Below are 26322 nucleotides of genomic sequence, written 5' to 3'. Positions count from 1 at the left end.
CTCAGCTTTGCAGTAGTTTAGAAAGAGATTTCCTGGCTTTCATCACAGTACCCCCTGTATCCCAAGCAGCTGAACATTTGAGGGCAGGGAAAAATCTATGCATTTATTTTTTTTTTAAACTTTGAACAGCAGAATCAAATACAGTTTCTGAAAGGAGTTTTTAGCAGAGCAGGGGAATGGCTGCGGACCGTATCACAACTTTCAGATCTCCTGGGACCAGAGCTAATCCTTCTTTCTGTCTCAAGAAATGCTGTACTCTCTTCTTCCCTGCTAGTTAGTGTTACAGTGAGGATAGACGGGAGAAGGTGAATTGTAGGGAGACGAGGCAATCAGTGACCCCTTGGGTAATGTATGGAGAACAAACAGGTGCCATTTCCTAAACGTGCAATTGTTGGCAGAAACTAAATAAAAATGGATAAGGCAAACAGTGCACGTTATTGTTTGTTAGCTAAGTGAGGTATGTCACTGTCCTCGCCACTCAGAAGCTGGAGGTGCCTTTGGAGCATCATTGCATCTGGCTGACCCCACAGCTGTTATGGCTGAGAGGGTTTTCTTTCATGAGCGTTGGGCTATAAGCTGTAGACTCTGTTTTTGAAAGTAGGTCCCAGGACATTATCTGGTGCCTTTTACTAACTAAGGTTTGGCATATGCAAGCAGTTTTTGCCTGGGAAGGCCATCCTTCTGTGCAGAGTGCTGCTGTGAGAAGGGGGCTGGTGGGGATGGTGTCTTTTCTGGGACTGCTTGGACTTATTTCTACTCCTGGTCCAGGAAAGCACAAGTTTGCCAACTGCAGGCGTCCAGCTTGGGAAGGTGTGTGAGGGGCAGGGGCTTAGGAGAGGTGGTTTCTGCCTGGTCCTGCTAATCCGTGTATGTCTGTCTGTCTCAAGGAGTTCTCTGGCGTCTATCACCTTGGTGGCTAAGCATGTTTCTCAGATGACCATGTCTCTTTTTCATCTTTTCCCCTGTTTAGTAGTCTTCTCTTCTTCCTTTTAAATCGGTCTTTAATAAAGTTGAGAATTCTTGCACAGGGTTTTATAAACATGTGTTATTAAATTTTAAATCTGTTTTGAAAGTGCCTCTATCCTACTCCCTCCTAGTAAAGTGACCTTTTTAAATGGAGGGAAGTGGGTTTAGATGACAGTCATGATAAATGCGGTCATGTTCACTCAATAAAATAAGGCCCAGTGCATTTGAGGATAAATCAGTGAAATGTACAGCCCCACCTGTCTGTCTCCATCATTCATTTCCACTGTCACTTTCACAGTGGCTGATGGATCACAGTTGCTGTAAAATTAGACAGCCTTTAATCTCATTTCATCCTGATTAGCTTCTCCTTACCCTTTCCCTCTAACTCACTGACTGACACGCTAAAAACTCACACTGGGCTGTGTCTGAGCGTGGCGTACAAACTTCTCTTCAAATACCCTTTTTGCGGGGCAGACAGGTGTTCCACTGGCTGGGAATCGAAAAATGAGAGGATGTGATTTTCACATGATTAAAGCAAAACAGCAGACAAAGGCTCATATAAAATTAATGGAAGAAGCAATCTGGCCAGCGTGCGTGATGGGCCAAATTCTGCCCGTTACACCCTGGCAAGCCCAGGGAGTTTGTGAAGATTGTCACTAGGAGAAGCTGAATTTAGCATGCTCATTGCCATGTAATTTTGACTGTAGCTATGAAAAGGTGGGTCCTGTACAGATGTGTGTTAATAGGGAATTATGACTTACAACAGAAGTTTTCAGGCACTTTCATTTTATAGCAGTCTTGTTCACTCCCATAGTTTTGATTGCTGTGTGTAATTCATGATTGTGAGGGACCCTGAAAATGATCAAGGGGAAAGGCTGTGACGATGATTTCACCATTTCAAAGCAGAAACTCCCTGCTAGGTGCTCACAGCATTGCTCCGTCCTCTCTGCTTTGCCCAGCTTTCTCCAACCCGTTGGCAGCGGGCAGATTCATGAGACTGAGAACAGAGTTTTGCCCAAAACTCTGTAAGAAGCAGAGGTCATGATAAAGGTCTGCAGGATTTTATTACAGTCACCCTTCATCTCAGGCCTAAATACTACCATCCTGCCTTGGGCAAGCTTCCGTTTAGCTTCCCTTTGAGGTACAGGGGATGGTTCAGGTCATTTGGGCCTCAACCCATATCAGTGGGAACATTGCCATCAAGTTAAGTAGGAGCCGGGATTAAGCCCTTAGTTTTTGAGGTTTAATTATCATCATAAGTGTGAGAGTCTTATTGCATAGTTTATATGCATGGGAACAGCAGAAAAGCTTAAAATATAATTTCTTCCTCTGCTGGCCCTGTTTGTGTCAATATGGAAAATAAATAAAAGTATCTGCAAAAAATGGAGACACAACATGCGAAAAATATGGATGTGTGCTGTCTGTGCAGGGTCTTTGATAAAAGTTGTCTCTTCAAATTGACTAAAAGGAAGAGCCTGGCTGTGGGTTCAACCCCTGTCTTGGACTGATTTGAAAATGTAATACAGCATTGGATTAGGTAAGAACTGAAGATGCTGCAGACTGATCCCGGGGAACCTCTTCTTGAGAGGAGGGGTCCAAGAAGGCATCAAAGGACGACAGCACATTTCTTGTGGAAGACCCACATTTATTCTATAGTCCAAGCTTCCACAAAATCAATGCAAATTCAGTGTTCGAGAGAGATTTCAAGATGGGAAAATGTTTGAGATTAAAGAACGAGAGAAATGCTGTGTGGGAGCTAGAAAGGTAATAATCTTATTCATTCTTTCATCCCATTGTAGGAATCTGCAGGTATTGTAAATTCTTATGCATTGCCTAGTATAGGATTACTTCCCAGTTATGTAAAGTTTACCAGTAACAAATAACTGTAATTAATGAACTTCCACCGTACCTGGCTGCTCAATTTAAGAATTGCTTCACTTACGTGACTTGTAAGAGCACAGACTATGAAAATGATATTCGACCTTTACTAAAAGCGAACCTTACTTATTCATCATTGCCTTGGCAAAAACTTCAGTAGGAAGCTTAAATGAGCCCACTTGATCTTTAAGAAAATGTGTCCTAAATAACAAAGCTATGCGTATTTCTTCTTATTATTATTTGCATATGCTATACTGCACAACTGCATTCTGAGAAAAATAAAAGATAATAAAACAAATGAAATGAGAGATATATCACCCAAAATAATCCAAGTGTGAGATAGGCTGCCTTTTTTTTCTTTTTTTTCTTTTTTTTTTTTTTTGGCATTGGCAAAAGAGCACAAAGTAAGAGCTGGCCCTGAGTCATATTGATTTCCCACTGCACTGGTTTCCTAAGTGCTCTGTTGATCCGTGTCAAGCAATAAGTTCCCTGCCTGTACATGCACATCACCTCCCCATTTGTCCTCACCTAGATTTAAGGTGCCCATATGATGAGCTGAACAAGGACATCATTTTTCCTACTGGTGTCACTGGGCCAAAACTACTGTATGTGGTATGATAACTAATGCTGTGTAAGTTTACATTTACCATATAACATCACAACGGTGCTGTATGGCACAGCACAATAGTAACTGCATACTCTGTATACAAAAGCCCTTGTTTTTGTGTTTTAATACTTGCAGTGGAAAATGTAAATTAAAAAGAATAGATTATTGCAACTGTGGTTGGTCTATAGTAATCCCAACACCTCCCAAAAAAAAAGGATTTTGCAAACCTAATGCCACACTTTTGATCTTTGTTAACAAAGGATTTCCTGATTAGATGAATAGAAAATGTGTGATTGTGCTGCTAATGACATTGTACAGGAAATTAAGCGTATACATTTGGAAAAGGCATTAAATCAGCAGGACCTTAATTTAAAAACTTAAAACTGTATGGAAATGCAGCTTGTTCATTGCTGTGTAATAGAAAGCTACTGAACACACTGACTCTTCTTGTGGAAACATTACCAACAGAACAAAGCTGGGCTGAGGTTTTTTTAATGTTTCCTAGCGTACTAGGATCCCTAGCATCTGCTTATTCTCAAGAAAATATGAGACAACTTCACCCATTTTTACAAGTTCTTTTTAGAGCAACATATATGCCAGTTGCCAGAATTCCAGATTTTTCCTCGATTACCTGCAAGGTCAAATAATGTGAAATTACTAGTTAAGTGGCTTTTTCTGCTGTTAATTCACTGGGTATACGTGCGTGGGGTCATGCATTCCCCCCTTATTTTGTACAGATTTAATGCCAGTGTTGTGTTCTGTACCTTTGAAATTTTTTTATGGAATTGGAGCCCTGAGCTGATAAAGAATTCTTGCTTTGCTTGCAGTTATGCCATACAACAGTGCCCATCATTGTGTTGTGGAAGTGGAAAACTTCTTGTTTGTGCTTGGAGGAGAAGACCAATGGAACCCTAATGGTATGTATAGAATATTTAAAGGCGTGGGCAGCATCTTCCTTCCTGTGTCTGTCTGTTAGGTCAGCTGATGTGGTCGTTAGTAAGTGATTTTGAGGACCTGTACCCTAATTGTTGAACTACCAATGGCTACTTTTAGATATTGATGTAATAAATATCTGGTACTTCGGCATTAACATCTCCGTCATTCATCAGCTCCTACATCCCTTGAGAAATGCCACAGGCAGCAGAACAGACTCTTTCAAGTGCATGCATCAGGCAGCAGCTGTTAAAAATTTTAACCTTCATTTCCAGTCTCCTTCCAGTCATAATATAATAATGCAATTGCAGTAGATGAATGCTTCCTTTCTATTTTCAAACCAGATACTCGCAGCTGAAGTTGTTAATGTGTTAATTATCTAGACTGAGATTCTTAAACTGGTCCTTTTTTTAGTCTTGTGCAAGAGCTTCTCATATAGATTATCTGCTGCTACCTTCTTTGATTTGATTACTTCATAAATTTACCGCAAAGAGAAATTAAACAATTTAACAGGCTTCTGAGCAAAGCAAAAGGAGAATACCATGCCTTGCAAAATTCACAAAATTGTCAAGACATTGTTAAAAAGCTTGCACACGAAGAAAGAGTTGTAGTTGTAGCAGTCTGTGTAACAGAGATAATTATGACTGAGAAACCATAAAGCAGCTTGCAGGTACACATTTTTACTTTAAAACACCAGAGGATCCAGCTGAAATTACATATACTGCATATATTTTATTGTGAATGCCCCATTTCAGCATCTGCACTAAACCAAATTATAGAAAATTGTTACATCTGTTCACTTCCTAAAACCTGAGACAAACAATCCAGTCCACCCTATAAGCATATTTCCGGTGTGGTTAAAAATATCACTAAATGTCTTAGGAGAAGAGCCCTTCAGTTCTGTTTTTTGAACCTCCTTTATATTAAGCAGGAGGTAGCATGGTATCATTAATGACAATTAGCAGTAGTAGTATCAGCCGCAGCCAGCAGCTGAGGGCCCCTGTTGTGCTTGGTGGTAGGCGCATAGATAAGAGGCAGACCTTGTTCCAGACGGTTTATAATTAAATAGCCATGTCACATGAAGGATGAAGGAAAAAAGAAATATAATTATCCACAATTGAGAGATGTGGAAACTGAGTCACAAGTTAACGGAGAGACGTAAGGGGTGAATACTCTCTGAATAACACAGGACTTGAGCACAACAGTTTGTGAGATGGACTGGGCTTTAATTCTGAGGCTGCCTAGATCAACTCCTGAGCTGAAGACGTTTGCACCAGACACCCAACAGCTTCCTTGATCTGTGAATACCAGAGAGCTGGGGTTTGTCTGTAGAGAAGATATGAATGAAAGAGGTAGGAGCATTACTGATACCGATCACTTCAGAGATTTACCCCAGGTGAAATGGATCCTACTTGTCATAAAAAGTGGACCTGAAAATCACAAACTACATTCTGTGCTGGAATAGTTCTTTCTTGAAACTGATTTGCTCTAAATCTGCAGCTACATGGAAGCAACTCACACATACACACTTACATTTCTGTAAAGGCCCTTGCCTGCTGTCCTTGTAGTAGAGAAGAGGCTTCAGATGGACCTAACTGGAGCTGTTTTGCAAACACATTTCAAAGATTTCAACTTGAATGAGAATGTGCCAAGTGTTTTGGTTTTTTTTTTTTTTTTTCAGTGAAAAGGATTATCTTTGAGGTGGGGGCAATGGAAAGTGCATTACGCATTTCTTTAGGGATTGTGCTGATTCTCAAGAAGCCGAGTCGACCACAAGGTGTGCCCAGGCACACTCCGTGCTGCTCCTTTGACTTCCTGACAACCTAGAGAGCATGGGAGACATTTTTTCTCATTTTTAACATCCTCATATGACTTTTCCTTTCCAGTCACAAGGGATCTCTGAATGAGTAAATATTGATGAGAGCATGTCGCAGAACACTGGCATGGATTTAGGACAAACTTTCATAACCTTCAGAGCCCTTCACCTTTTTGGCATGGGTGCAGAGACCTTCTTGTAGAGAGCAGAGCAACATCTGCTTCCTTTTCTCCCATTATCTTGATTTGCTAATCCTGATTTTTGTTTGCTTCTCACATTTCCTACATTCTGACAAGTGCTTTATAACATGTGCAACCTTCCTGACTGATGAGCAAGGCAAAATAATAGATACAGTTGTCTTTTAAACTGAATTCCAAAATGAGATTGGAATAAAACCAGTTATACCAGGCAGCTTAAGGAGGTAATCAGGTCCTTTCCCTGCCATCACAGGCATCATATAGTCCCATTTTGTAAATTTTCTAAGCTCCATTTGAAAAGCAGTTGGATTTTTAGCCCCCTCTACTCCTGTTGGAAAGCTGTTACAGAATCCAATTGCTCCCAGTGACTAGGAGCCTTATTCTAATTTCCAGTAAAATGTATTCTTTGACTGTCTAAATCACCTTGTTCTCATGCCAAAGCTGGCCTTTAGCTTAATAGTTTTTTCCCTCCTGGATATTTCTTCCTTTCATGTATTATATGCACAATTTCTGTCCCCTTTCAGCTTTTGTTTTGCTGGGTGCAACAACCCAAGTTCTTTGTCTCCTGCAATAAGACAAACTTTTTGTTCTTCCCATCATCCTAGCAGCTCTTCTTTGTGCCTGTTCTAGTTTGATTTCATCTCCCTTCCTGTGAAGTCACCAGATCTGTATCCTGTATTCCCACTCTCTTCCCACTAACATCTTCACCTTCTACCCCATGCTGTACGGTCTTCTACATACATATTTGTAGCAAAGATGTGTATTACACATACTGTGTTGGGTCACCATGGTCCCCAGATTAGAAGTTTGTGAGACACCAATGAACGAGCTGCCATGTAACCAATGAGCTCTGAAGCCCCGAGTAACTCTGAAGATGCAGTAGATATAGCAGCATTAAAACCATCTCACAGAAGTTCAAACTTTTGATTAATACTTACATTGTTTTGTAAACTGATTTTTACAGCTGAAATAGATTAATAAATGTTCTAAACAGTGATACCCAGAGCCAGTCAGTTGCCTGCTGTTTTACTATGTATTGAATTTCTACCTACCAATGCCAGTTCTTCTAAATTGCCATTATAGATTAAAGGAATTCAGACAGGGACCAAGAGCAAAGTCGAGCTTCTCTAAACCCAGTGCAAAATGCCCAGTTGCTCTTAGCGTTTGGGGCTCTCACCCTGTGTCTTGAGATGTGTTTGAGCAGTGCTGATCATGCAGAGAGTTTGGTCCTCATTAGGCACCACACTGGATTTGGAACATGCTTATACATGGCAAGAGAATGAGTTTGCTTCCAGACAGAGTGGTCAACAGTTTCTTTCTCTGCTTTCTTGTAGAGCATGATCTTAAATTTTTATGAATACAAATTCTAGTTGTATCCTTTTTTTTCTTCTGTCCAGTCTTGATGGTCTATTTATACATGCTGAAGTAAGTGTAGAATGAAACAAGCAAAGCGAGCCAATCCAACAGAGGCTTTTCCGATGCAAAAATATTCACCTTGTAGAATACCCAGTGACCATCTGTAGAACTGTGACATATGCAGTTGGGTTATTCTGCTGTCCTTTGAAGCCTCTAATTCAATTTTTTAGTCACACTTACATAAACAAAGGTTTCTTTTTCCGAGGTCCTCATCTGTTGAAGTCTCAGGTGTTACAGGAAATTGCCGTACACTCTCTTGCTTCAGTTTTCTTGCTTTGATGTCAATCTGCATGTAAAATAAGATGAAATCTTAATATCGTGAAGACATGAATACAGTTCCTGGGCTTGACAGCATGGATAAGCTAGTTAGCTGGCGTATGTTGCTCATGTTTCGTATTTTAGCTAACACACTTGGAATAAGACTCTTAAGAGTGTATTCCCCCTTCGATGCACATCTGTAACTCCTCCTAACTTGCACTGAAAGTATATGGTAGAATAAGCCATCTAGTGCAAACACTGCATACCCCATGCTGATGGCTTATGCAGCTTCTGATTATTTGCACAATGTTTTTTACCGTGTTCATCTAGAGGTGAAGTGAAGAGAAAGAAATGCACATGTTCTCCTATGATTTTTTTATGTGACAGAAAATGCTCTAGCCATAAAAATACTGTGGGGATGCCCTGTTTGGGGCAGTAATTTTGTTTAGTGCTGTGATTTATTGTGGCTGTGAAAGTTCCGCAGCATCTATAAGTAAATTTAAATACACATTTTCAAGATCTTATTACAGAGAGCAAGAATAATCTCTATCTGTTTTTACTGCTAACAATTGCTAATTCAAACCTTGTAGTGCCCCATTTGCTGAATTATTACTGTACACGTAGCGTAAACATACATTGTTGTAAAAGGGGGAACCCTTCATAAAAGCTGTCAACTTGTGAAATATATGCAATATATATTACAATCATGATGTTAAATACATGAAACAAACAGCTGAGTGTCAAAATAATCTATCTTTACAGGGAAACACAGTACAAACTTTGTTAGCCGATACGATCCCAGGTTTAACAGCTGGATACAACTTCCACCCATGCAAGAGAGGTAAAAACCTACTACATGTTTTTCAATATATGTTTTATCATCCTAGGAACAACAGAAGTTTGGCTTAGTTCTGGGAGTAAGAAGGCCTACAGAAGCATTGCAAATACTGAGATAAAACTGCAGCATGGAGTTGCTTCCCGTTTGTCTCCTAATTTTTTTAAGCATTCCAAATTCAAAACTCCACATGCCAAACCCTGCAGTGCTAACTCATGCAAAATAACTATGGACTTTGTGCAATTACTGGTTGCCTGAGCGCGGTTTGAAGGATTTTTTGAAGTCTCCATAGTATCCTGTCATGTTACACTGAAGCGTCATGATGAGTTTGCAGTAAACAGGCAGTAATTATAGTCAGGTATCTTACAGAGAACTGAAACCTCCACGCGTTGACTCCAACCTGTTTCACCACACCAGCCATGAAAAGCTCCCCTCAACATGACTTATCTTGTCAGAGGACTCATAATCCTAGGTGGTCTTTGAATGAAGTTGCTGTCAGCCAATACGAATTAGAGTAGCACACGTTTTAATCCTGCTGTGTATCAAAGAGCAGAGCTGCATGTGAACTTGAGCAATGACCTGTAAAGATGGCATAAACTTAACTCAGGATCCCAAGTCCTACCCTGATAGGAAAAAAGTCTCCCAGACCTGAACTGAATGATCTGATTCATAGGAAGAGTCTCACAGGCAGAAGATACAAAGTCATGTTATTTTTATGAAAAAATGCTCAAACGACTGTCCATCCTTCAGTTCAGCATCCATCTTTTCATGGATCCAGCGTACAAGAGATCTGACACTGCTTCCCTGAGACACTCTCCTGATGCCCTTTTCTGCCAGCATTGTCCTTTTTTTTTGTCATCTGCCTACAGTATTCGGGTGTCTGGCAGTCATAAATGTATTGAACTCAGTGAGACCCTGTGAATGAGATGTGTGTTAGGAGGTGCATGGAAATGTGACTGTTTTTTCAAATTTTCAGAGGTAAAATATCAGTCTGTAGAGTTTTTGAAAGGCCTGTTTCCAGGATCCAGTTTGATTGACCTAGGTCCATGTGCAGACCCGTGCACAATGCTCGTCACCAAGTGCTGCATTGTACCAGTGCGTGGAGAAGCCCAAGTGGGACAGATATGAGTCAGTGCCTTGTTGGAGCTGAGTGAACTGATAAAATTAGCCATATAAACAGAGACAGAAAAGACAATCACAGTTCATTATAGTCTGCTTTTATTAATAGCATCATCCTTTAAAAATTCTGCATTAAAATACTTCTTACTTTTTTAGTTGATAGCAGGGCTAGGCCAACAGCAAGCTCTTGCTATTGAGGTAGCTGTGCTTTGGCAGCCCTCAGCCTATCCCTCCCTACTGCCAGCACCATGGGGCGACCCCACAGCCAGGCCATTTACCTTACAACACAGAGGACCTTCCCCTCTGGTTCAGCTCCCCAAACTGAGTCACTGCCAGCCCAGCCATTGGCACAGGGAGAGCAGGAGGTACGGGTGAGATTGCATATTGCTATGCAGGTCTTTACCAGTGAACCAGGGGACCTGACCAGTGGTTTTATGGAGGCTGAAGCTCTTCTGGAACTTGATCTGTGTCTTGATTAGGCTCTATGATTATCTGCAAGCAAAACTCTCAAGGGGCACGTGTGGCTGGATGAACAGTTGGGTTTGTTTGGCTGACAAAGCTCAGAAGGCACAAGTAGGTGGTTGAGGGTTGGAGAAAGCAGACGGTAGGATTTTTTTCACCTCTGCAGTGGCCAGTTGTGTTGTACTGGAAAATACAGTTTATAATCCCAGGTGCTGAATACAGCTTGTTTCTGGTGGAAGCTGCCACCTTCAGCCGAGAGTTAGAAAGTCTGCTGAGCTTTATGATTGCTTAGCAGCTGCCCAACAATAAACTGTAATGTATTAACATCTTGGCACATTACAGTTTTATTTCATTATAATGGTCCACTCGTACATAGTTCCTTCAGCTAGGGGCTCTACTATGGCAACATAAGTTGTCACCTCTTTTTTTGTTCAGGATACATAGCTCATAGACTTGCCCATTATTTTTCTATAAAATATTTTTCCTAAGCATAGAGGCTGTTGTTGGAAAACAGGGATTTTCAAAATCCTGAAATGTTTTTAAAGGTTTATTTGCTCATCCCTAATGACTTCCTTAGCATTGTTGCAGCCTTTAGAGGTAGGGTTTGGCCTAGACAGTTTTAAGAAGATCATACAAACAAGAGGGAGCTTTTATGCAGTCTCTTTTCCCAGCTCTTTAGTCAAAGTTTCCATTAAAGTCAATAGGCTACTTCCCCCCCCCAGGAGTACAGGGTCACGCCCTGTATCTGCTGGTATAATGCAGGCACCATTGACAAGACAGACTGTTTAATGGGTTCTTCTGAGTCATTATGGTCCATCAAGTCAAAACCCACTTAGGAATTTTAGTCTGAGAATAATTGGCTGGATAGACTATAATAGCTCCTTTGAAATGACTGTCAGGTAAATGTGGGTCTCATTCACAGGCAGTATATCCTCAAGTTGAAAATCTGTATGAAATATTTGATGAGTAAACTTTTATCTCATAGGCTAAAATCCATATCTGATTGATTTTACTGTTTGAGCTATAAAGAAAAGACTAATCCCATTATGGATTCAGAGCCGTCAGCGTATTTTTCTTTAAAGCCAAATTTGGTTTCTTTTGATTTGAAGCACATCTCAAAAATAGTCGCCTTTGACAAGTTTGTACTGTTTTCAGGTGTGTGTTGTTGAGAGAAGCAGCAAATGATTTACCAGCTATTGAAATATTTACCAGCCTAACCATGCAACAGTGCTGTTGCTGTTAACAGTGGGATGGTTTTTGGAAAGCAGCTCAGTTAGACTAACATCTCTGCTAAATGATTGATCCCTGTAGCAGATATACCTGAACTTCTGGATTGAGCTGTAGCTAGACACCTTCATCCAGTACTGTCCCATCACAACGGGTCAGCCCACAGCTGGACAAGGGGTGCAGAACATTTTTAAGTTTCTGTTTTTTCTTACATTCCAATTTAAAGGGTTTTATTTAAAGACCTGCAAAAAATACTGCATTGCATCAGGGCATGAGGAAACACAAGTGGATCTGAGCAGGCCACCTTCTTTATTGAAGCTGATTGAACTGATAAAAGAAGCCACGGGGAAAAAATAAAAAAAATTAAAAAAAATAAAACAATTTCATATTTTATTTTAGCCTCTATTATTTAATAATAACATTAACGTTTATTAAGATGACTTTAGGATTTTTTAAAGCAAAATGAACACTCTAACAGTGACCACTGTAATAAGGTCCAGACACCATGATGATCACTCATAGCATTCATAGTTTTAAAACTAAGACTGGTATTTCATGTTTCAGGGCAAAAAATCATTTTCTGTGGAAATTAGAAAGAAATGTTAGAAATGATTCCCTTTTTGTTTACTTATGAGAGAGTTAGTTAGGTTGATTATTGAGTGAGGGGTGGTGAAGGAAAAGTATTTCAGAGACCAGTAAATGTCAAATACATGCTCTGAAGAAAATCCCAAAGTAATTGTCTTACTGTCTATATTCACTTCCTAAGGTGCATTCCAGCTGTCTAATTAGAATGGATAGTCTCTTCCCAGTTCTGTGGGAAAAGTTGCCATGTGAGGACTGTTATATTTTAATCTGAATCATATTTTACAGCAATTTAAAAGGTTTTCACTTAACAGCACATCCCTCACACTCTGTATCACTGAAAAGCTAAAACCCAAAAACCTTAAAATATTTGTGGCAGGAGCTACTGGGTAAAGAGTCACGTCCAAGCAGAAGAGTGAAGCATGCTGACGCTTTCATTTTTGCTCCTTATAGTGACACTGTGTGGATGAAACCAGGAGTACACATACAGAGTGATGTTAACAAAGTCATAGTTAAAATAGCAATGCCTGTCAATTGTACCTATCTCTGTTTATTAAACTTGACTAAAAAATGAATTAAAAGAGAGAAATTGCTATTCATACAGAATAATATATATCTTTTTAATACAGTAGAGTTTGGTTTTGAAAATTCCTTTTTTTTTTTTTTTTGCACATTTTGTTAGGTTTATTACTGGAAATCTGACTAAAATACGTCAAGAGCTGTTAAAATTTGAAACCCTCAAAACTGGCAGCAAATATCTCCTATTCCATGTTGCACACAGCTCAGTAAAGCTGCTAAACTGCTGTGCTGCAGGTTGGGAAAAGAAGGGGCTCCTAGTGAGGTGTTCACTGGTCAGCAGCGTTGAGGAAAGACCGAATAGTTGTGCTGAGAGCAGTTCGCTCACGGGTTTGCCAGAGGAGGTGGGTGAGGACAGACAAGTGGACACATGAGCAGCCCAACTATTACTGCCAGGCACCCTGCAGGTTTGTGCCGGGCGTAGGAGGGTCAAAGGAGATATGAGCTGTGTCTGAGCATTCCTCAGCATGTGCAGGCTCTCTGATGTGACCTCTGCAGCTTTTCCTCCTTTTGTGGGCAAATGCAAGCTATTTTGCCTGTCATGTACTCTCAGGAAGCATATAGGCACTTGTTTGCCTCTAACACATTTACCCGCCGTCAAATTAGAGTGAAATCAGCCAGCAGGTTTTTGTTGAGGGAACAACACTCAGACAGACATGGATGCACATACAGTGTAATCAAATAAGCTTTGTTTCCATAGAAAATCGGGCTAAAAACATAGATGCACAATTTGCTGCCCGACCATGCAGAGCAATATATGTCATCAGCTTCTATCTACCCATTGACAGATAAATTAAATGATCTTATTTAATTTGTCAGTTTAGTTGGAGGCATTTAGCAGTGTTCCTGTCCTCCTGTTTTCATCTTTTATTTCTGTAGCCTTGTTCCTGGGGCAGTGTTTCCATTCCTGCTCAATAAGGTCTGCCATCCTGTTCCATCCACATTGTCATTATGCAGCCAAGGTGAAAGCAAAAATACAGGAGGTGCTCAGTAATGCAGCTCCTCACCAGCCAGGGCACTTTCAGGTATGCACTGAACCTAGAAATAAGGCCAGAAATAGGCAGCATAGCATCAGATCTGCTCCTTGAACGCCCAGCCAGCTTGCTGTTCCCATGGATGTATATTCATAGACTTTAGTAAAGCTTTTGACACTGTTTCCCACAGCATTTTCCTGGAGAAACTGGCTGCTCATTGCTTGGACAGGTTTGCTGGATTAAAAACTGGCTGGGTAGCCAGGCCCAAAGAGTCATGGTGAATGGAGTTAAATCCAGATGGAGGCTGGTCACCAGTGGTATCCCCCAGGGCTCAGTACTGAGGCCAGTTCTCTTCAATATCTTCAGCAGTGATCTGGACTAAGGGATCGAGTGCCCCATCGGTATGTTCACTGATGACACCAAGTTAGGCACAAGTGTTGATCTGCTTGAGGGCAGGAGGGCTCTGCGGAGGGATCTGGACAGGCTGAACTGATGGGCTGAGGCCAACTGTATGAAGTTCATCAAGGCTAAATACTGGGTCCTGCACCTGGGGCACAACAACCCCATGCAATGCTGCAGGCTGGGGGAAGAGTGACTGGAAAGCTGCCCGGTGGAAAGGGACCTGGGGATGTTGGTCGATAGCCAGCAGTGTGCCCAGGTGGCCAAGAAAGCCAACATCATCCTGGCTTGTATCAGGAATAGTGTAGCCAGCAGGACCAGGGAGGTGATCGTCCCCCTGTACTCTGCTCTGGTGAGGCCTCACCTTGAGTACTGTGTTCAGTTTTGGGCCCCTCAGTACAAGAAGGATATCAAGGCCCTGGAGCATGTTTGAAGAAGGGCTGTGAAGCTGGTGAAGGGTCTAAGAGAACAAGTCTCATGAGGAGCAGCTGAGGAAGCTGGGGTTGTTTAGTCTGGAGAAAAGGAGGCTCAGGGAAGACCTTATTGCTCTCTACAACTTCAACAAAAGAGGGTGTAGTGGGGTGGGGGACAGTCTCTTCTCCTGAGCAACAAGCGATAGGACAAAAGGAAATAGCCTCAAGTTGCACCAGAGGAGGTTTAGGTTGGATATTAGGAAAAATTTCTCCGCATAAAGGCGTGTGAAGCACTGGAATAGGCTGTCCAGGGAAAAGATTGAGTCACCATCCCTGGAAGTATTCAAAAGATGTGTAGGTGTGGTGCTTAGGGGCATGGTTTATTGGTAGATTTGGCAGTGCTAGGTTAACGGTTGGGCTGGATGATCTTACAGATCTTTTCCAACCTAATTGATTCTATGATTCCTGTCTGCCTGACCTCTCCTCCAACTTATAAACGATCAGCCAGTCTCAGACGCATTTAACAAACTGGGAAATCCATCAAAAGTGTTTACATGAAACAAATTTTGCAAAAATGGTCAGCTGGGTAAAGGAGAGAGATCCTATTCATGCTTTGACTGATGGAAATGCTCCTGAATGCATGCCTTGCTAGGTGGCACATTGGAGGTACTGCATACAGGCTTCATTAGCTGACCCAGCCATGGTACAACTGTAGAGAAGCCTGTGGAGGAGTTGGGACGTGCAGGAGTTGTTCACTGCTGGGCGTTGTGCTCTGTACATCCACTGCTCATCCTCAATGCCTTGAGCATTCTGCCCATTCAAGCCCTTGACAGTGCAGGTGACCATAAAGACCCTGAGATTTACCCAGTGTGATTCAGGAGATGGCTGGTGCGATACGCAGTGGTTCCCCAGTTCAAATTTGGGTGTCTGAGCAGGAACTAGAGAACACTGTGTTAGCTACAGAGGTGGGCTTGTGAGGTGTCAGACCTAGTAATGCCTGACCTGCCTGCTAGGCTCTGGGCTCACACACAAATCACGTTTTGCCCAGGAAAGTATTTTAGGTTTGGGATCAACCATTTTGCACCTTGAATATTGTGTTCAGTTTCGGGCCCCTCACTACAAGACGGATACTGAGTTGCTGGAAGGCATTCAGAGAAGAGCAACAAAGCTGGTGAAGGGACTGGAAAACAAGACTTACGAGGAGTGACTGAGAGAACTGGGGTTGTTTAGTCTGGAGAGGAGGCTGAGGGAAGGCCCCATCACTCTCTACAAGGAGGTTGCAGTGAGGTGGGCTTTGGTCTATTTTCTCAGGTGACAAGTGATAGGACATGAAGAAACAGCCTCAAGTTGTGCTGGGAGTGGGGAGTTACACTGGATATCAGGAAGAATTTCTTCACAGAAAGGGTGGCTAGGCACTGGAACAGGCTGCCCAGGGAAGTGGGAGACGCCATCTCTGGAGGTATTTAAGAGGCATGTGGATGTGACGCTAAGGGACATGGTTTAGTGGTGGACTTGGTTATGTTAGTTGAGGGTTGGACTTGGTGATCTTAAGGGTCTTTTCCAACACAGATGATTCTATGATTCCATTCTAATTTTTGTCACTCAACATTTTGTACAGTTCTTCATTTAGCTGTGCTCTTTTTCAGTCTTCCTTCTCATAACATTGCAACTTAATATTAAAGGCCTCTACCCTAGGAAATCTTCCTACCACTGAATAATCATGGGAGCACTCCCTGACCATGGATTACACCAAGTAGTGTCTCTCAAAATCATTTTCTGCTCTGTTTTTACTTCAGTAACAGACACCAGTAATTTTGGAGTCACAAGGAAGACAAGCTGTTGTGTGTCTAGTAGTCTTTACCAGAAAAAGTAATAATTTCCCCACATACCTGAGTTGCATGTGAAAACAAACAGGTGGCTCAAACTTTCCACAGTTAGCTGAATGCAGCTAGACTTTTTTTTTTTTTTGAGTTAAAGGGCAGAAATGTAATATTGTGCCTAGCTTAAGGAAAGTTGTTCTATTTGCAGTACTGCAGAAAGAAGAAAAAAATGATAATTGAAGAAAAATTTTGATGATGTGGTTCTCTTAGTAAATTGGGAACAATGACCCTTGAAGGACCATAAAGAAAGTGAATGTCAAGATAATTTATTATTGTTACATTATCTACCTCATTTTTCACTTTGTCTTACTGAGTTGTTATATCCCTTACAAGGTAATACCCCAAACATTAATGAGCACCTTTTTATCTTTCACGGGTGTGAAAAAGCAACAAACAGCTTTGAAAAACAGATATTTTCTGTCAAACTTATGTGTGCTTAATTGTTCTGACACCAAAAATGAAGTATTCATTTGATGTAGAACAAGTATTTGATTAGCAAAGTAGACACAGTCTTTAGGATAGATGTAAGCTTGTGAAGCTTCTGGAGACTTCTGTCTGAAGTAGCATGTGGAGTAGCAGCCATCTTAGTTTAGGGAGTCAGCTGGATTAAAAAAAATGGTTGAAGTGGCTAATTGTTTGTTGTTGGCTTGTTTTGTTTTCTTTCGCCCTGTCCTTCAGGAGAGCAAGTTTCTATGCCTGCCGCCTGGACAAGAACTTATATGTAATTGGTGGAAGAAATGAAACTGGCTATTTGTCCAGTGTGGAATGCTATAACCTGGAGACAAATGAATGGCGTTACGTGTCTTCCTTACCACAACCTTTGGCAGCCCATGCAGGAGCCGTTCACAATGGCAAGATATACATTTCAGGCCAGTACCTTATAATTCCTACTATACATTGAATATATATTTAAAACAAAAAAACAACATGGAGCTAAATTCCTGCTGGAGGGCAGTGTCTTTATTTACATTAATTAACAGAGGTACATTTACTTTGCAGGAGGTGTTCATAATGGAGAGTACGTTCCCTGGCTGTACTGCTATGACCCTGTGATGGACGTCTGGGCCCGAAAACAGGACATGAACACAAAGCGAGCAATCCACACTTTGGCTGTAATGAATGATCGACTGTATGCAATTGGAGGAAACCATTTGAAAGGTCACATTTTTAATAGCAAAAAAGCATTTTAGTGTCCCCCGTCTCCTGATAAAGAATATTTTTGTTAGACAGTCATTGTTAAATACATTAAAAACCAGGCAACACAATTTAACAGGACACTTGAGCCAGCAATTTTAAAAACATTTTATGCAAATTATTTTAAAATTATAACAGTACATTAAATATATGAGTAATGAATGCTTTAGATAATAAAAATGGGAGCTTCCATTACTCAAAGGCATGGACAATTTGTCATTACCAAGAATTCAATGAAACAAACAGATTATTCTTTGACCCGAAAGTACCAGCAATATTTTCCTCTGTAAATCATTTTCCAAAATGTGCAGTTAGAGAGAGCTTTATTCAGAGCAATGCACAAAAACAAGCTCCCTATTTAATGAAATATATTAAAAAAAAAAAAAAACAGCCATTAAATATTAGGACTAGGCCTTTTAGATCCCTTTTTAGTATTAAGTATAACTTGTTAATTATAATTCTTTTTAAAGGTCTCTTATTTTCATCTTCTGAAAAGGTCTCATATTAAAATAACTACTGCTTAGGCACCTGGTATTTTTGTCTTAATACTTACGTGCTGTTGCTATTCCTGCTAAAGTAAAGAGATTCTGTTTAATCCAGCCAGTTAGGCAACAAGCACAGCTCCTGCTTCTTTGTCCTCTGACAATATTTGACAGGTTATATTCTTTTTTTTTCTTTATATTCATTATATTCTTTTTTTTTAAAAAAAAAAAAAAAAGAAAGGAAAAAGAGCCTCACACTCACAACAACAAAAGAGAAAATTGTAATGCAAAAGGAAGAGCGATGTTAACTGCCAGTGATATCACGCCATATGTCTGAATGAATCTGGCACCCAAATCCTAATGAAACTCTGAAATCTTGTTCTGCCTTTGAAGATCTGAGTGTCCACGGTGCTTATAAAGGACAACTTCTCAGATGTCAAGTTGCCCTGTTAAATAGTACTGGGGCATAAACCCTCTCAGCTGGGCTGCTGTGCCTCCATTCCCCACACCCAGTTGTGATGGGTGTTCTGGACTGGACTTCAAACAGAGAAGAGGGTAAAAGCTGCTGACAGCACATCTGCAAATTTTGTAGAGGTTGCAGAGCACCATGGTGTTGGCTTCTTCTCCTACTAAAGTAACAAATTTAACACATTACAGCTCTCTGATAGGTAAAGCACATGCCTCGGTTTGTGTAGGCTTGAATTGCTTCCATCCTGCATTCTCCTTTCTTCACCCAGTTTCACCTAACATCCTCTGGGAAAGAAGGGACTTCTAATAAGCATTGCATTGTTTCCTCTGTAACTGCTGCCCTACATGCCTTTGAAGTGCGTGCTGTTGTGAGAGGTATTTGACATCTAGACTTCTGGAAAGTCTTCTGTTCTCTGGAAGAAGGGCTGTTTGGGAAGCTAGTTCCTTCTGTAACGTGAAGCAAGGACAGGAAATGCAAGTTAAGTGAGCAGAGAGGGGGACTCAAGTGCAGATGAAGTAGTAAATTCTCCACCAGGTGGGAATAGCAGGCCTTTCTGATAGCTCCATGGCCAAGCACTCCTTTGTGAAGCTGGATCTGTATGCCAGTGTCAGCAGTGCATTTGCTGCAACACAACTAGTCATGTGTACACTGCAGTTTATTACAGAGCTCGTTGACAGATTCTGGGCGTGCAGCAGTGGCCTCTCTATGGCCTCTTGAAAACTTTCCAGCAACGAAAAATTATTTCATCACAGCTATTCATTCCCATCATAAATAATACTCTTACAAGCAGCTTCATTTCAAAGTACCAATATCACCAAATGCCCTTTTGCAGAAAATCAAACTTCTCTTTTCCATTTTGACCTTAATGAAGAAGACACTAATGTCAAGTAAAGCATCTGAGCAGATTAAGAAAGCCATAATCTTCTTGCAGTGCTCTGATAATGAAGGTAGTTTGAGATACAGAAATGTCTAAATATTTGAGCAGGAACCAGGACTCGCAGTTCTGTGTCTGTGTCGAGCTCACTTATTTGTTACTGAGTGTCACAATTTGAGGGACTCGAGACGTATCTGCCCGTTGGCGATTACAAAGCAGCTGTTGCTTGGAGCCATTTTCTCTCTCAGATGGGGAGTATTGTCACCACTGTTCTTCTGATTACATTTCTGTTGCCATAAGGATGTTGTCACATCACAGTTGCGTGCTTAGGGTACACCTTAAAACAGCTTGAAAACTGAAATTGGTCTTGAACATCACATACGTCATGCTAAGCACCGTGTCCCTCTGGAACCAAGTGGCACCAGCTGTCTAAACTCCACCTCGACTTGGGAGACATTGATTTCTGAATGAGATTTAATCTGTTGATTTTTGAATAGATGAGATCTGCTGACCTTTGAGAAAGACTGCCAGGACAGCCTGTTCCTAAATGTTCAAACTCGTATGAGCACTGATATATGAGGAATGTAGCTTGAACCTGCTTTCTTCATTGTTAGGGTATTACTGACTGTTACTGTCTGATCTGTTCAACTTTTATATGGACTTGTATTTGTGATTCGTAGAGGACTGTAGAACTAATGGTAAAAACTTTTAATAGATTTATTTGAACTGAAATAATGGGATATTAACATTACAGAAGATGGCGTATACAGTAATATTTTCTAGAAGAAACTTTAACAATGGTGTTATAATTGTAATAATGTAATTTTTACTGTAAGTTAGTAAATTTAACCGTAAAACAAATCATGAAATATCATGAAATGGTATGCCATAATGCACGTTCTCCTTTCTCAATGCCATTAACCAGGTTTCTCTCATCTCGACGTAATGCTGGTGGAATGCTACGATCCAAAAGGCGACCAGTGGAATATCCTCCAGACTCCTATTTTGGAGGGTCGCAGTGGCCCTGGCTGCGCAGTCCTTGATGACAGTATTTACCTTGTAGGAGGCTACAGCTGGAGTATGGTGCGTACCTGCTCTCTGCAGTGACCCTTCCATTCCTTCTGAGCTCTTGCAGCCACTGTGTACATTACTCAGATGGGACAGAGGATGAAGTAGTAAGGGATGAAGTAGTTGTAGGGGCAGGCTTTGGTTTGGTTTTCAACTTGTGGAGAACACGTAGTATTTTTTTTTACCGTTGTGCTTTTCTATTTAGATGAGTTATTATCAGATTGTACTCACCGTTAAGGGGTAATATATAAATTAGATGCAATTTGGCAGAAGTGATTGATGGTACTGTATGCCCATAGCTTTGCTTATCAGGCGCTTTGTAAAGGAGCCTGATTTGCAGAGGCTGGGTGCTCTGCCCATACAAAAATCAAACCTCTTTAAGGGCTGTTAAATCAGGGCCCAAAGCCAGGGGTTACTTGTGAAAAGAAGTGGCTTTTCATCTTCAGTGCTGATGGGTGACTTGGGCTTCACTTTGGCCAATTTTAACATGACTTCTTTTATTTTTGTTACAGGGGGCTTACAAATCTTCCACTATTTGCTATAGTCCTGAGAAAGGGACTTGGACAGAACTAGAAGGAGATGTTGCTGAGCCACTTGCAGGTCCTGCTTGTTCAACTGTCATACTGCCAGCCTGCGTACCGTACAACAAGTGATAGTCAAGGAGCACTGACATGAACACTGATTGCATTTGGGAAAATAATGACGGGTGACGTAAATATTTTATTAGAACAGGATTCCTGTTAACACAAAGCTACCATAATTGACCCCTTATCCCATACTTATGCTTTAGGAGCAAAGTAAAAGAGAACAAAAACGAAGTGTTGTCCCATCTCAGATAGATGCCGGTGTCTTATGAAGCAAGTAGCTAAAACACACCGAATATTACATGCTGACAGACTGCCATTTCAGACTGATTTTAACTTTTTCCTGCTGCAGAAAGATTCCTCACATCAAATTTAACTTCAGAAAAATGAAGGCTACCTGTTCAAACACAGCCTGAAGAGACAAGATCAGTATTGTGCATTGTATCTACCTGCATGTGATCTGTGTTGAAGTCATGAGGATGTTGTTGTCATGAATGCTTCAGAATTCAGATAGTGAAAAGCTCACTCTGCGTTGCAGAATTGTCTCCTCCTCTGTAATCCTAACCTACAGCTACTTCACATGCTCTGCAAGCAACCCAGGATCAGAAGATTATAAAAGGTAAAGAAATACCGTTCAGTTTTTGCACAGCTTGGCATCTAATACACTCTGCCTTCAAAGTCCCCCACATGTAAGTGTAGCAAAGAGTGGACTACAAAGAAATCCGTGTTTTACAGAGCACTTCTTGCAATAGCAGTTTAGGGATTAGGATCAAATTCTTCTAGTCACACTTGTGTAACGTCAGAGTAGTTTCACCAAAATTTGGTCCTACACCGTAAATTCTGGGTTCCTACAGTAAGTTGTTTCTATGACGACTTAATGAAGCACCAGAACCCTTCCTTACTTTTCACTCACTTGTTAGGTAGAGGCATATGTGCTAGTTGCTTCCAAAGACAAGAAGGCTGCACTTAACTGTAAATCTATTACTTTGGACTCTTAAATGATTGCACACAATTTTGGAGAGACACTGTTAAGTAGTTAAAGTACTCCTGTGTGATTGATCTTAAAAAGTAGTGTGAAAGATTTTTAATACTGATCCAAAGTAATATGAGGCTAGACTTTCCACTGCCTTACAGCTTGTGTAATTATTTACACAATGCAAAGTGAGTTCAGAATGCTACCACGTGGGTCCGGTTGCGTTTAGGATTCGCTTTATGAACTCGTAGTTGCTTGCACAAATCAGGCTGTCCATGTTTTAAGCTTACGTCTTTCTGTGCTGGCACTGCAGAAGCAGTGACAAAATCTGAAGCCTGATTCATCACCACCTTGTATTTAACATAGTCATCTACACTCCAGCAAAGTATATGCAGAATTCTTCCATTGTGGTTTACTTGTGCTGCATTCATTACCCTCAGGATCATCTTTTTTGCTGGAGTCATTGCTCCATTGAAGCCAATGAGCTTCAGTGTACTTCTGGCTTATGTCAGCTAAGAGTCAGGCCTTTAATTTGCTTAGTTGTAACTGGCTGCACCAGATAAAAGGCACAGCAGAATCAGATCCTGCATTTTCAAGCTTGCGCATATCTTTTATGATAGGACTTAATGCTAGTGCATTAAGCAAGGAGCAGAAGACTGCTGGAGGTTGGTTTCTACTGCAGAGGCAATAGATGGGAGAATTCATTATTTGCTTTGCAAAATAGAAAGAGGACGAATGTACTCAAAATTACACTATATATTGAAGCTTGAGAGCAATATAAATAATGGAGAGCAAATACCATGGGACTGTTTCTCCCTGGCATCAGTCCAATTTTATTGCAGTACAACTCCTGTGCTTGCAGCAGAATTACACAGTTATAAAATCAGAGTAATGCAGTAAAGACTGATACCATACAAATGCAATAAACCAATTGATGGGGTAGCTGCACGCGTGGAAAAAAATTGTTTTAAAAAAAATAATCATCTGAAGATGCTAATATTTGAATGTGTCGTTGGGGAGTTTTCCAGTGAGCATCACTAAGGAACTCATAAAGGTGGAGTGTATATCCTGAAATCTCAATCCATTTCTACTATATAGTGCAATCTTAGTTGGTTTTGTATTTATTTATATTGTTCAGATCCAAGGGATCCCTTGTAAAATATATTTGGTGCAATCATGACTTTTTTTTTCCTGTTGAAAGTATATAAATATAAATATATATAAAAAGGAAACTGTTAAGATACTAAATGAGGAAACTTCGACTGACATTTAAGATCAGGATAAGGTCTGCCATTGAACACTGACTGTCACTCGTCTCTACTAAAACGTACCATTTTTAAAGGATATTTGTTGTCCTTTTAAGTGGTTCTTTTTTTTACCAAGATAATTTAAAGATTTATGAGAACTGTATGTAAATCTTTCTATCTTTCAGGAAGGCATGACCAAGGAAAGTGCAAACTGAATAAGTCACACAAAGAATGTAAATTTTGTACAGTATTAGGCTGTGTAAATGAAGCTTGCTCGTAGGGGGAAAACTTTAAATAAAACTTTATGTACTAATTCAACTGTCTGCCATATTCCTACTTATAAAGTGTATGTATAAATAATATCTACATTAAATTCTTTGGAACTTTTTTTATCATGTAGACGTGTAAACTTCCTTTGTTCTGTGGCCGTACATAACAGCCTCGTTGTGCTCCAGGTGTCACTACTCCGTGCTTGTCGATGCAGGGGCGCACTGACGATGTAGTGGAGCAGCATCCTCCCCTGAGCGCGGGCAGGGGCGGACCTCGGGGCTGCAGGTGTTGCTGTGCACCTGTGGAAAGCGCCACTTGCACTGCTCTGCCCGCGGAAAGGACGCTGCCTGGTCGAACGCAGTCATACTTTTGGGGGGGATAATGCTAGTCATGGTGGAGAAGGCAAAGGTAAAGGCATTTAGCAGCAAGTGGAACATTATCAGCTGTGCTGTATGCATGTATCTTTGCCATGGACTGTGGCCTTCCTGTGCAAATCAAGCAGGTACACTGAGCAAACACAAAGGCAGTCCTGACCCCCTTGCTTGTAGCAGGTAAGATGTGCTGGGGCATGGCTGGGGGCATAACAAAGGAGTTTGAAGTGTCTGCACGGAAGAGAGGGGATCAATCCTGTTCGGATCTCTTACAGGGAAGGGAGGGGCAAGCCAGCAGCAGCTACAGTAAGGCAGCACAGTGAATGGGCCTTTCTTTAATTAATTTAAGAAGGAAGAAAGATCAATGCTTATGTTTTAAAGTAATGTGGGAAAAAAATGAAAGGAAGAAGGTAGAACCACCAGGCAGAGATATAATTTAGAAAGGGAGGGAATGAGGTGAGAAAGAAGAGGTCAGAATGAAAGTTAGAAAATGAGTGTGGAAGAGGAGAAGTGGGAAGTTCTTGTGGAGTGCCCTGAGTCTGTGGTGCCCAGGGTGAGATGAGCACCCAGCTAAAGCCAGCATCTGTGGCAAGGCAGGAGAGCTCCCTCTGGCAGTAAGACACCAGAAGAGCAGATGTGTCTCAAGTCCGGGTCTCAGCCGGGCTGGAGGGGAACATCTTTTCTATTTCTGGTTCATAGCTGAGAGTCTTCTCTGGGAGTTAAACACCTGGGTTGCTCCTCTTGTGCTCCTCCTGCTCTGTCGCTACTTTTGCCAAGCGTTAATCTTCTCCTCTTCCTCCTCAGCACAGCAAACTTGCCTAAGTACTTTTGTGGAGCTGGGTTTTTCTAAACCATAAACTAGTGAATGGAGCTGTCTCCCTGTGCACAGCTCTGAGCGCTGCTCCCATCCACGGCCCAAGAAGCGTCAGAAGGTCAGGTCGCTGCTGACTCGGAATCCATGCACCTACCCTTAAGGAGGGCAGAGATTCAGAAATATGCCTTTCAGTGCTGATAGCATTGTCTTCAAAGGCACTGTGCCCCCCACCTCCCAAAAGCTGGCATTGCTTTCCTTCACGTTTGTCCTCCTTCATGCTTTTAATACAATGATATATTATGTTAAACTGCATTTGGGAGGCAATTTATGAGAAAAAGCCATGCCAAACCTCATTATACATACCTCTTTATATTATATTGTAATCACTCACCAATAGAATACCACAGTTGCCTTGTTTCTAAGGCACAGACCGTGTTTCAGCTTCCTATTTACACTGAGCTTTCCAGGTACAGACAAAGGAGGCAGAAATCACAAAGAGGTGACTGCTGAAGACGGCAAGATGGTAATTTTCATGAACTCCTGAGCAGTGTGAGACACTCGTCCTCATTTCTGTCGGCAGTGCAGCAGCAGGAAAGCGTCAGCGTTCCAGTCCCACACATTCAGACTGGGGAAGGAGCGATGGCAGCACTGGAGGTCAGAGTGGTTAGCGGGAAGGGAAAGTACACTAATGAATTCTGGAGGGGTTGTAATGCCATAAAAGATTCAGTTAATCTGCAGCATAGATGTTGATCAGCGAAACTGAACCTAACTCTCTGAACCTTGTCAGATGTATTCTGTGCATGTCAGTGTTCCACACCAATTACAGATTTTAGAAGATGCTCTCATGCAAAACTATATGCCCTAATATATAAGCCAGCTCAGATGTAACTAAAATTAAAATCTGACTGTGGCAAATCTCTGTGATCCTGATATATGAAAATCCAAATAAATGATTTGTTCCCAGAAATGAAAAATAACTTCAGCAGGAAATTTCAAAATTACTTATGCAGGATTAATCCAGTTCAATGAATGCATCTTGCGCTGATTAATAAAGCGTCCCTGAATTGCAAAGTAAAACGAGAGGAGACTTCTGGTGCTGATATATTTGTGTATTTCTAAAGCTAGAGAGAAATGTGTGCTTACAAGGGATGTGGTCAACCAGTGTAAACAGAAATTGAATACAAATAGTGATTTTCTAATTGTCTGTTTTCTCCCTGCAGCAGAGAAGTACCTTTGTGTCATTGATCCCTTCCTGAAGAACACAGGTACTGCGTTACCTGCTACGATATTGAACGAGAACAGGGCATCTAACATGATTCTACAATGACTCCAATTAGCATCCAACTGACATCTGCAGTTTTACTGAGCAAAGAAAAGCAAAACTTGAGCTATTTTCTACCGAATTTCTTGCTGGAGTGGTCGCTCTGGTCAGAGTCTT

The 26322-nt window shown here is 41.1% G+C and overlaps 1 protein-coding gene across 3 annotated transcripts in view; it reads left to right on the top strand.

Moving 5' to 3' along the window:
* KLHL14 (kelch like family member 14) overlaps window positions 1-23826 on the top strand; it is a 65288-nt gene extending 41462 nt beyond the window's left edge. For all 3 annotated transcript variants that reach the window (XM_080578403.1, XM_080578402.1, XM_080578401.1), the window contains exons 4-9: window positions 4279-4368; window positions 8834-8912; window positions 17217-17407; window positions 17538-17696; window positions 20483-20640; window positions 21138-23826. In XM_080578403.1, coding sequence (XP_080434529.1) covers window positions 4279-4368; window positions 8834-8912; window positions 17217-17407; window positions 17538-17696; window positions 20483-20640; window positions 21138-21278 — 818 coding nt within the window. In that variant the 3' untranslated portion in view covers window positions 21279-23826. The remainder of the gene's footprint in view (window positions 1-4278; window positions 4369-8833; window positions 8913-17216; window positions 17408-17537; window positions 17697-20482; window positions 20641-21137) is intronic.
* Window positions 23827-26322: the final 2496 nt, after the last annotated feature.

Source organism: Anser brachyrhynchus (assembly GCF_964034855.1).
Source record: "Anser brachyrhynchus genome assembly, chromosome: 2".
Lineage (NCBI taxonomy): Eukaryota > Metazoa > Chordata > Aves > Anseriformes > Anatidae > Anser > Anser brachyrhynchus.
Note: the sequence above shows the minus strand (reverse complement) of the source record. Positions and strands in the feature narration are given on the sequence as shown.